Source organism: Clupea harengus, chromosome 12, assembly GCF_900700415.2.
Source record: "Clupea harengus chromosome 12, Ch_v2.0.2, whole genome shotgun sequence".
NCBI classification, from domain to species: domain Eukaryota; kingdom Metazoa; phylum Chordata; class Actinopteri; order Clupeiformes; family Clupeidae; genus Clupea; species Clupea harengus.
The window spans coordinates 13,535,256-13,547,410 of NC_045163.1; the positions used below are offsets into that span (position 1 = coordinate 13,535,256).

The 12,155-nt window shown below is 46.8% G+C and overlaps 1 protein-coding gene across 11 annotated transcripts in view; it reads left to right on the forward strand.

Moving 5' to 3' along the window:
* mast4 (microtubule associated serine/threonine kinase family member 4) overlaps positions 1 to 12,155 on the forward strand; it is a 109,507-nt gene that overhangs the window by 58,599 nt on the left and 38,753 nt on the right. For 5 of the 11 annotated variants that reach the window (XM_031577267.2, XM_031577268.2, XM_031577269.2 and 2 more), the window contains exon 5: positions 4,566 to 4,646. The exons of 3 other annotated variants lie outside the window; for them this stretch is intronic. In XM_031577267.2, the coding sequence (XP_031433127.1) occupies positions 4,566 to 4,646 (81 nt within the window). Of the gene's footprint in view, positions 1 to 1,984; positions 2,820 to 4,565; positions 4,647 to 10,954; positions 12,053 to 12,155 lie in introns of those variants that run through there. 3 more of the 11 variants (XM_031577275.2, XM_031577273.2, XM_031577274.2) reach the window with 3 other exon arrangements.

The window sequence follows — 12,155 nt, forward strand, 5'->3', positions numbered from 1 at the left end:
GTCCCAACGTGACAAACAGCCGTTCCGAATGATGAATGTGCTCTTAAAGATGGCCGTCGGTTTTGTTGACGGTTGCCAAGGGGCTCTGAAGGTGGTTGCTGGGCTGAGGCGTGGAGAGCGGTGAAGTGGCAACCTCACTCTGTTGACGGAGCTGCACCAATCTGACTGTTTGCCTGTCGGAGTGCAGGGTGGTTCTGTGAGAACACACGCAGAAACACAAAGCAAACAGACTGGTGGCTGGCCACTGTGTACTTTGTGCCACTGATGTGCTGAACAGGTGGTCGGCCTCTGAAACCAGTGGTGTATGTAGTTTTACTCTTTATACACGCTTTATGTCCTTTATGTGTATATTCTGTGAACATTGTTTCTGAGTTTTTTGTTGGTATTGTACGGAGTGAATGTAGGAAATCGCACTCTCAATCAATTCCCAATAATTTTTGCTTTGAAGGCATTGCACAAGGCACATGTGGTTGCCGTGAAACAAACTACTGTTTTCCAGGTTATGAGTAAGTGGGCTATGAGGCCTAAGCTGAGGTCCGGTCAGGTGCCACCCTTGAGGAAACACCGTAGCTTGTTTAAATCTATTTAAGGTTAATGCTCCAGAACCTCTTCTTGCTGCAACCACTCGACACTCCCAGATGCAGATCCTTTACCAAAAGCACTCTTTTAGCGAGCCCTTTGCTTTTTAGTACAGTAAAACCGACTCCAACCTCTCCCTCTGCTTACATAATCAATAAGAGCCGTTATGCTGTTCTTACGTTACGACCATAATCCTCCTTAAACATCATTGTGCCTGTTGCCCTGATGCTGCTTGTGCCTCGTTAACCAGTCAAGCGTTCTGAGAAGGGAAAACTTGGAAAGAGGCGGCAGCGGAGGTTCTCCCGACGGAGTGTGTGTTGTATGAATGAATGAATGAGCATTAGCTGGCTGGTTGGAATCTTGGCCTACTTGTGTGCCGCAGCACTTGTCTAGGTGCTTATCCTGCTCCCTGCTTTCTCCGCTTCCTCGTTCCCTCTCTCTCCCCTTCTCTCTCATGCCCCAGTTAGCTTGCTGACTGTCGGTGGGCGCTGCTGTTGCTGTTGCTGCTGCTGCTGCTGCGTGACACCACGCCTGTGACAGGATGCAAGCTGTCAGCCGCACACACACGCTTTCCTCGAACCTGCTGGGCACCAGCATCAACAATTCATGTGTCGCTGAGATGCGGCAGAGCTAAAGCGTCGGAGAGGCGGAGGGCCTGGGCTCCCTCTGGAGATGGGCTGCAGGGGCTGAGGGGGGGGCCTGGTGTTTATAGAGTACCGTGCCGTGTGTCTGCTGATCTTGTGTGTCGGTAATGCACAGCATCAGGGGAGAGGACAGGGAGTTTTGGGGAGGCTGAAACTCATTGCTGTTCAAATGTACTGTTCTAACTGCTATATAGCTTTGACAAATTTTGTTGTGAGTTTAACATGATATGTATGGGTACAGCTCGGACTTTGCCTTTGAAGTTTTACTGATGTTTGTGTGCATCTATTGGTGCTTTGATGAAAGGTGCACACTTTAACATTGTCGAGGATACCCTAAAACAGGCTTTACTATATGGAGTCAATGCGTTGTCCTTTCTGCAAGAAGTCTTTCTGGTATCAGCAGCAGAACTCTCCTATAAAGAGTTCAGCTCTGATTTCCTTCTGTACTGAATCTCATTATCAGGTCTTTACCAGAAACCCGTGGCTTTTCCGCTTTGTGATTCTCAAGCTCATTAGAGCTGCAATCTCAAAGTACCTTTGTCCTCAATGAGTAGAGTCTAATTCAGCACATACGCAGAAACTTCCAGAACGTCCTGCACATGTTAGATGGAACTTCTTATGATGATATTTAAGGAAGGTCAGTTTCTTTTTGTTATAAGCTGACCCTGTATGATTTAACAATTATAACACACACACACACACACATCATTTTGATACAGGTATTGTCTTTTTTGCATCTGTCGCAGCATACCTTTATATTTAATATATGTTCCTTAAAAACACATGTGCCTTTCATAATACATACAGGCGTTTGGATGGTTCCCTCAGCATCGTTTTCAGATGTTTTCCTCTCTGGCACACTGTTCTTCTTCCTGGGCCCTTAGTCTCTGCTATATGACATGACAAAGCAAAAATGAGCCAGGCTGCAGTCAGGCAGTCAGGCGGGCAGGCACTGCTGTTTTTGTGAAGCGTCAGGAATGTCTCCCATCCTGTGGAGCTCACCTTGCCTTTGGAGCCCATGCCGTGTGAGCGAGTGTGTTTTTTAAAGTGGTGATGCAGGACCGTGTGTGTGCGTGTGTGAGCAGGAGGCGGGGCTAAGGCACAGCTGAACGCATGTGAGTGTTTGAGAGAGAGTGAGGCAGAAGGGGGCGTGTGTTAGGGGAGGGGGAAAAAAAAGAAGAGGGGGGGAGGAGGTGGAGAAAGAGAGCGCGAGAGCGAAGGGGAGAGGGAGGGGGGGTGCTTTGTCCAACCTCTACAGCCGTCCACAGGCGGCTTGACACTCTCATCTGACAGCTCGGGTGGAAGTTGAGGCAGCGACAGGGGGAGAGAGAGAGAGAGAGAGAGAAATAAAAAACACCCACAAGAGGGTTTTTCCCCTCCTCCTTTTTTTACCTTCTCTCTATTTTCACGAAAGCACTCACCAGTTCCCCCTCTCTCCTGCACGGTAGCTCGCTCTGGCTCTGGCTCTGGCTCTTTGTCAGTGCAGATGGGGGTGCGTGAAGGTTGACCGTATCATGTGCACAATAGAGACAGCGAGTGCTTTGGAGCCATGAAAGCCCAGCGGGAGAGGTTGAGGATTCCGGGGCTGACACTGGAGTGAGTATACATATACCCCTCCTCCTCTCCTTCGTCTCTCTGTCTGTACCTTATGCATTGAGGTCTCGTTTATCTTGGCGGCAGACGTCTGCTCATCTGCCTGCAGTGTGTTTTGTTTCTGGAAGCTAGCAACAGCACGGTGGGGCTTAGCCTTGTGCGCGTGTGTCTGTGTCTGTGCATGTGTTTAAGGCATCAGCAGCAGCATTGACACAGTGGCAGCATCCGCAGCAGCAGACAGTGTAATTAGAATATACTCTGCAGTTAGCTAGCAACAGCACTGGTGTGTGTGTGTGTGTGTGTGTGTGTGTGTGTTTGAGTGCGTGTGTGTCTTTTGCTTGTCTGTCAACCCCAAGCCTCGGGATTGCTGCAGCTGTTTATCTTGGCTGCCTGGTTATGGTGACACACATGGGCACACTCGCTCACACTCACAGACACACACACACACACACACACTAATGCACGTTCGTACACATGCACACCTCACACACATGCACATGCACACCCACTGTTCACCACACCTTGCCTAATCACCCCGACAGTGCAGTGATCAGCTAGTCAGACTTCCCCCAGCGCTGTGATCAGTATCGCTGCCAGACAGCGAAGTGCCCTTGTGGATGGGGCCTGACCACTGCCCAGTTACACAGCTGCCGCTAGAGCCACAACCACCACAACAACAACGGTAACAACAACAGCAGCAGCAGCAGCAGCAACAACAGTGGGGCTTTCGCTGTAAACACCCAAACAGCTAATTGAGGCTGCACATGCAGGCCACTTGCAGCCCAAACGGATCCCTGCTAAAAGGGATTAGACGCAGCGTGTGTCCTTTTGAGAATCTCTAAGGTCACAAAGGCACATGTTTGCCTTGCATTGCGTCAGTGCTCGTCTCACTATGGAGACCGAGAACTCTGCTCGGTGGACAGAGGGGGAGGGGGGGGGATGCGCTTAAGGGGGACTAGCTCAGCATTTTCAGGTCTGTTTGATTGGATTGATGTGGGTCGTCAATAACGACACAGGCGTCTGCCCCCAATCCCCCATCCCCCCGCCTGATATGACTTTACTGGTCAGTTCAGCCGAGCACAGCCTCCATCACATGCTGACGTTGACAAGCTAGAACAGGCGTGCTGGACATGTCTGAGCCCAATCTGAGTGTCTAGGACATTGTTTACCTACCTAATGGCTGTTGCCTTATCTCAAATCTCAAAATCTGACTCCTCTCCCTACCTCCCCCTTGATTGTGGGTTTTTACATGTTACTCATGTGCATAACCTCGCATGAATTTGGTGAATTTCTATTCAGGTTTTGGGGTTGGCTTGGAGAGGGGGGTGAGGGGATAGGGGTGCGCACTTTTGCAGAAACTGCGTAGTGTTTCTGGTTACCCTTAAAGGAGCACCACCTGCTTCTCACCCCCTCAGGCTTCCTTTTAATGATCCACCTATGTGGATTGTTTTGGAGAGCTGAATAACTAGCTCCTCTCTGCCCACCAACGACCTGAGGATGCCTGTGGTAACATGTTCCCAAAACACCATCAGCTCAGTCAGATATTCAGTCATTCAGTCAGTTATGATAAATAACATGCTCTGCTGCGTGATGCTGCATTGTGGTTAATGTATGCATATGTAAAGCATATGTGCTCGTTGTCTGAACCCTCACCCACCCACCCCCACCCCCCACCCCACCCTGTCGTGCTGTCCAGGCGTCCATGCTGAAGAAATGACCATTTATGAAACTCAATTTAACTTCTTCCAGCCTCACTCCCAGAAGCCTGAGTCCAACTCCCACAAGCCCCTGCAGTCCTTGCAGCCCGCTGCACCACTTTCATTTTTGGAGGTAAGAGCGAGATGTTTCAATGTGGCCATCTTGTTTCATTTTATTTTGAATTTTTTTGGCGGACTGATTGGATAGGCAAAGGAGCAATGCTGTGTGAGCTTTGCACAGGGTTCATAAAATCTTTTGACAACACCAAAAAAACATTTTCTTTTTCTTTTTTTGTGTTCATTTCATTTACTCATTACACATTGTATTTTCTAGCTTTTGAATGGGGTTTTAGTGAAAGAGGTCACAGCTTATGTAATATTCTCAGTGAAACCCCTTCCCTCCGTCTCTCTCTTTTTGTGTGATCTGATTTTTTGCCCTCTCTTTTAAGTGCAAAGTAGGATTTGTAGCATTCACAATTGAACTCTTGAGCTGAAAAGAACTGCCAAGGGTCATTGTTTCCAGAACTGGTGGTTGAGGTGGAAATTTATGACGGTCTAAATCAAACCCTTATGCACACGGATGCAAAATCAAGTCTGTTTTTCTCAGTTATTTGTACGTCAGCTTGTGACTGCATTTGATCTCATTTTAATGAACATTAAAATGGGAATGAGATGGATGAGAGATGGAATTAATCACAGTCTTTGTGAAGCACAAATAAGATTGTTATTTATCCATGAAAGCAGTTTTACATGATGAATTTTTAGATGTCTCAAAACCACCTTGGAGGGCTTTGTGGCCTTGTGTCTGAGACTGATGGTCTACTCTGGCTCCCCAATCCCAGAATCCTCTGCCCGGTCTCTAATGATGCCTGCTCAAAGCTTTTCACTTTGGAGACGACCGTGAATCGGCCTTTTGTTCCAGAAATATGTATCTTTGGGTGTGCAAATGAACTGGGTCGTTGAGCCTGAACTCTTTTGTAGTTTTGCCATTTTGATTGGCTGGTGTTTATGCAATAGCGCTTTTGCGTGGCTATGGGCTTTTGATGTTGTGGGAATGGAAGGTCAGCAGAGTGGATGCCCCCTACGTCTCCTCTCTATAGTCTCATGGATGCTGAGGCTTCATAGCATGCACACAGTAGACCTTTTCATCTCGTTCTTGACAATGAAATAGTAATGAAATAATCCTGAAGCCATTTATGTGAGGTGTATACATGTATCTCTATTAGAACATCTTGACTTTGTAAAAGGATTGTGGTGAATCTTGTAATAAAAGTAACCTGATAATCGGATCCCACTGATAGCGTGGTAGCATTGTGTTACAGGGCTGCCCTTGCATGCAAACTATCATATTTCATATTGCACAGTGCGTAGATCTGGCTATGGTTCATTGAGGACATGGCGCTAATGGATCACAATTGCCTGTAATTGTAGTGCTGCTTACTTAATTGACGGGATCAACCTGGATATGGCTTTGTGAATATACTGAGAGAGCAGGGAACAGAGCATTCACCGTCGTTATTTTTATTTACTGCGGCGTGGGATCTTGGCAGCCAACTTTTTCCAACATGGAACATTGATTTGACACCCACTTTCCTCACCTATCGTAGACCCAAACCTCCTCCATTCATTTTCAGTAGAATGAGCCAAGTCCAGTCGTGAGCGTTTCTCATATTAGCCTTGTTACACTTACTTGCAATTGGAACAGACACAGGGTGTTCCTGAGTTCCCTGTGAGGCTCCTTCGCTCTCTGTAGCTAAATGTCCTCAGCTACAGTAAAGGCCCCCTGGAAGGTAATTGATTTTAAATGTTTCTGGGTAGCTTGACGATAAGTTTATGGCCAGATAACACTGTTGCTACCTGACCACCACCCTACTGGTTATTGGCATTGCTGTGTTTTAGAGTCTTTGTCTTTATCCCCCCCTGTGTGTTACTTGTAATTATTATATGGCTCTTCAAAATGTTGCAGAAAATTCCATTGAATTGAATGGGCCATCTCGACATTCGGAGGGCTCTAGAATCTTTGAATTGAAGTGAGCAGGTAATTGCATTGCTATGCAACACCTACAACTATTTTTCTGACTGAAAGTTTCCCACGAAACAGCAATAAAATCATTAAAAACAAATATTTGGAGAAATGTGTTTAATCATTTTGGCATCTAACCGAGCAATAAGCAGGATAATGTATATAGTCTGCCGATCATACTTGATAAGTAAATCCCGACAGATCAAACAAGATCCCAACGAGCAGCGGAGGGGTGTTGTATTATCCTGAAGGGATTGTAATTGCGGTGGGATTCTATTGCTTTGTTTTCGAATCTTTGACTTTTCTCCCTACTCTGTGTCACTTGTAATTAAATGGCTAAGTGGTGCTGGAAAGATCAACCTAAGTGCTCCTGAGAAGCAGCAGAATAGCGACGAGGAAACTCTTCTTCTTTTGGTTTTTCTTCTCCTCTCTGTCAGTTTACTGGAAAGGGAAGAGGTTTCACAATCAGTGGCGGTGCGTCAATACAGGGCGCAAGGGCGCCGCCCCTCCTAAAATGTTGAGATGGAAAAAAAAAAAAAAACATTATATACCAAACAATTAAAATAAGAAATGTACTGTGTTAACGCGTTAAATGTGTGTGGGAGACCGTAAGCCCCTGTCAACAACCACTTAAATGTGACCAAATATAATATAATGCCATTCGTTATCACTGAGATAAGCCACTCCTCCCTGGAGGGGCACCGGCCAAATGGAAGTCAATGGGAGCTCTCATACTTTTCTGAAACATTTGAGCAAGGACAGCTTCTCATTGGCGGATGAAAGTTTGATCCTGGGGCGCAAAATTTTGCAAAATTTTGCGCCCTAACCAATGACATCGTTTCTTATTTCAACGCGACTGGACTATTCGTCGAATCAGAGACCTTTATCATTCCCTCACATCCCATATACATCTCACGTATCTACGTGAGCAACATAGCTAGCAGAGACTTTGATTCTGTGAGTATGGCGACTGAAAACTCTGTGGTATCTCTTCGTGAAACACCTTTCAATCGACGATCAGATGTCGATAAGAAGAGACTGAAAGACATGGGACCCGAACGTCCGGATTTAAAAATGCAGCAGCAGAGCATCGACCGCGGGAGGACGTACACCCGTAGCTTCTCCTCAAGCCTGTATGCTAACCGGAGCTGGTTAGCTGGTTGCGTTGATGCGTTTTTTTTGTTTCCCCTGCCTATTGTTCTAAAGTCCTGGGACTGAAACAATCTGGACTGCAACGGGGATGAGGGATCTAAAGCATTTCAACGATAAATGTAAGAAGCACGAATCTTGCCGCAGCCATCTAACTAACAGCCTGAAGCTAAGCCTCTTTGGAAGACTGAGTATAGCAGAGCAGCTCGACTAAGGGTACCGAATTGGCATTCGAAAACACAATGAAGAAGTAAGGAAAAACAGACACATTCTCTCAAGAATAATAGACTCTGTGAAGTTCTGTGGTGCATTTGAGTTGGCCCTGCGTGGTCATGATGAGAGCGAGAACTCGGATAACCCAGGGATATTCTGTGGCTTGGTGGACGTCGTTGCCTCACTTGACAGTGCACTGAAAGAGCATCTCGAGAGCGCGACTGTGTTTAAGGGAACATTCAAAACAGTCCAGAATGAACTTCTTGACTGTATGCTGGCTGTTGTGAGGGAAAAGTTAGTGAGATTTGCCAACTTGAAATAGAGGAGGGCTAAATTTCTTTACAAGTAGTGGGGCCTACTCTTGTCAAACACCCAATGTAAAATGTGATATCTCTTTCTGAATCTCTTGTGCTCTAAACCTCTCATGTGAGGGTGTGGGCACCTGTTTTATTCTGTAAACCTCTGAAACCATTCTGCTCTGAACCTCTCATGCCCAAAGTTACAGTTTGTTGATGGTTGTTGTTGGATAGTGTTGAGCACTGTGTGTTCTTGAAATAAAAAAAAATATGTTCTTGTTTTTAAATATTCTACTCAAACTCTTTTCTTATTGTGGAGTGCTATTTTAACCACGCCGCCCAACTGCGCCCCCCCCCCCAAAAAAAATCACCAGCCGCCACTGTTCACAATGGCTGGCGCTCTGAGAACCAGGATTATATTGGAACTGTGTTTATATTCTCACAAGCCTGAGCCGAGAACTCCACAGCAAGGTACAACAGCAGCTACCAGAGAGGAGGGAATACTGGGAAAGTCATAAACATGACCAATAAAATCCATGTTTATTTGCATTGTAAAAATGAAGCCCAGCAGAACAGAAATTAGGGGAGAAAAACAAAGAATTAATATCTAAAACAATAGGGAAAGGCAAAGAATCTCTCTCTCTGTCTGTCTGTCTGTCTGTCTTTCTTCAAGAGGAGTGTGCAGCCAAGGATAAAAGCAACTAATCCAATCCAGTACAAGTTCCTCATAAAAACAGCGTCTGCCATCTTGTCATACAGAAACATTTCAAACAACCAGATGACACCAAAGTCTCAAACGCAGTGGTGGAATGACACCAAAAGGAGCAGCAGAGATGCGAGACAGGGAGGGGTAAGGGACGAGATACAGGAACCAGGCAGCACAGAGCGTACAACACATTCCTTCACAGAGATTCACACCTGAATCCACTTTGCCTAGTCTTAACTAGCCAGACAAAGGCAAATGGGAAGAGAAAAGGAGATCTACAGAAGGACGCAATAAACCATCCACAGACAGCCAAAGAAACCAAAATTGTAAAAGAATAATGGTACTTTGGTGCCACTGTTAATGTTACTTTGGCGCTACTATGGATTTAAATATACCGATTATTTGCTTTTGCTCAAATCCCATTTCACTTTATTTTCCCCTATTTAACTGATCTTTACTTTGTATTCTTAGCTACTCGGTCTGCGGGGTGGTAGATATCACCTGGCAACTGAGCAACTGGTGTCCTCTCCTCATTTTCATTTTCCTAAGTGAATTTGTGATCTTCCTACTCACTATCATTATATCGTTATCTGTATTACAGTGAAAGACACATCTCTAAGACCTTTATGAGTATCTTCAATACCGATCACACACAATCTGCTAAAGAAACCTCCTGCCTCTTAACCCCAAACATCCACGGGGCTGATGCATAACGCCACTGAGGCCGCCCTTTGAGTTAGCTAATGCCTTAAACCCCTCCGGATGTAATTACATTGCTAATAATCTCATCTAGAGGGGTACAAGCGAAGTGTCAACGTTATTAATAAAAGCATTCATGCAGAAATATCGTTAGTGTCTCAGAATAATGGGATGGTTGTATCTTCTCCCTCATTTTCAGGAGGTGACTAATTTTCGGAGTCACCGAATGTGTTTGCATTTCATAGCAGTCTCTAATAACAATAGAATGCCTTCTGATGGGGATTTATTTAGTTATTTGCTTTATTTTTTTTTCGGTTAAAATAAATCTGAGGACATTGATGAATAGTGTTCATTCAATAGTGACATTGCCAAGCATGTTGTTCTTTTTGGTCAATCACACGTCCAAAGGAAGTAGGTCATCAGATGAGGGCAGGAAGATGAGCTCGGCGGTGCAAGTCACCTTTAGTCATGTGACCCGCCCGTGTGAATCAGTTGAAATACCCGTGTGCCTTTGAATCACCCTCTCTTAATTGGAGCATGGAATCAGAGCGCACACCCGTATTTAGAATGTGGTGCCGTCACACCACTCCTCAGAGAGTCACCTAGGGTGTGTGTGCGTGTTTGTGTGTGTGTGGCAGCCAGGTTTTGGTCTGGAGTGCACCCAGCGTCAGCAGGAGTTTGGAACTAGAGTGCTCACAAGTCATTTGCTCAGCATGAGAGATAAGACCAAGAGAGTCATGAGACTCCTTTCCAGGGAACTTTAGATGCTCTGTGTGTTTGTGTGTGTGTTTGTGTGTGTGTGTGAGTGTATGTTTTTTGTGTGTGTGCGCGCACACTTTATGGGATTTGTTTGTTTTGAAACTGACAGCTGTCTGGCGGTGCTATCTCAGTGCTTGTTTTTACAAAACGTGTCATCTCGAAAACACTCTGGCAACCACCAGCCCCCTTTTTCTCTCTGTCACAGTTAATGTTTGAGTGTTTCTCTGAATCAAGACTCATCAGGTAAGCTCATAGCTATGCGACAGGATCACGTCCAAACAATGCACAAACACACACACACACACGAACACACACACACACACACACACACACACAGGCCTCAGTCATATGCTCCCGGGCTTGTAACTACACGCTTTCATAACAGACCAGGTTCTGCCCTCTTCCCCACTCCCCTCGGCCCCTTCCGCTCACTCATGCGTGTGCCAAGGGCTTGGGAGGTGGGGGGATGGGGCTACATTCAACAGCTAATTGTCAAGACCAGTGGTGAAGCTGGTGGGGGAACTGCCTGGCTTCATCTGTCAGCTGTCAAAGAGAAAAGGGAGATAGAGAGGGAGAGGGAAAGAGGAACAGAGAGAGGAGTTGGGGTGGGGGAGTGGGGTGGGGTGGAGACTGTTCTCTCGTCTGTTGGCGTCATCAGCCAAGAGGCCAGATTGGTGGACAGACGAGCGTGAGATCAAAAGTGCAGCAGCGAGCCGGACGTCTGTCAGAAGTAAAAAGGAGGAGGAGACACAACTGACAGTGAGTGAGAAGAGACGGCGGAAAAATAAAAACCCAGCAAGGTTGCCTCATTTCAGAGAGCAGAGAGGGGACGGGGCATGGAAAAGCACTGGATTTCCACTTCAAACGGGCAGCTATAGGAGAGCGAGCCCTCACAGGGATTGTCTGGAGGGTTGCCAGGTTGGGCAAGTGAGCCGAGCTGAATGCGTCGTGCTTCCGTCTGGGTCCCTGATGATGCAGTGCCTGATCTGACTCACTAAATCCCCCCCCCCCCCCCCCGCTCAGGGTGGGAAGTGGTAGATGCCTGTTACATGATATGGAGCATGTTTCAGCTGACTGAGAGAAGCGGCAGAGCAGTGTGCGGGATAGATGGATAGAAAAGAAAGAGGGAGGGCAGGAGAAAGAGGAACTGAGAGAGAAGGAGTGAGACCAGGAAGAGAGACACACACACACACAAACACAAACAAGAGTCAGTGGAGGAAGGATACTCTCTATCTCAGCCTTGAAACGGATATTATTGTGTCGGAGAGAAAGATCGATAGAAAGCGAGAAAGAAAAGAGAGCGGAAAGGGGATTATGACCACTATCAGCGCCCGCTGGACTCCGAGGCTTTTGTGATTCAGGACACCCCCCTGAGAGGAGAGGAGAGGACAAGCTGTCCCGCTTCCACACTCCAGCCTCTGCATGCCGCAGCTGTTTGCAGATGTGTCGGCACACGGCAAGTTTGGCTTGGACTGCTGTGCCACGGACAGGACCCACCGGGACACTTTTGGCGGACGGGCGGTATCGCACCCTGGCGACACCAGGCGCTTCTCCTCGCCGGGTTTCCTGAGGCACACCGGCTTGCCGTACTTGCACGACTTGGATGCCATGTCGGACGCTAGCTTGTGGACGATGCTCTCCAACTTTTCCATGCCACACTTCCTCAGCGGCGCTCGCCTGCGTCGCTCTAAGAGGTAACCAGAGTCTCACCTCCCCTGCTCTGCAGTGGTGTTAAGTTTGGGGATCTGTGTTGTCTGATTCTTCGCCCCGTCTCAGATAACACGGTAAACAAATGTT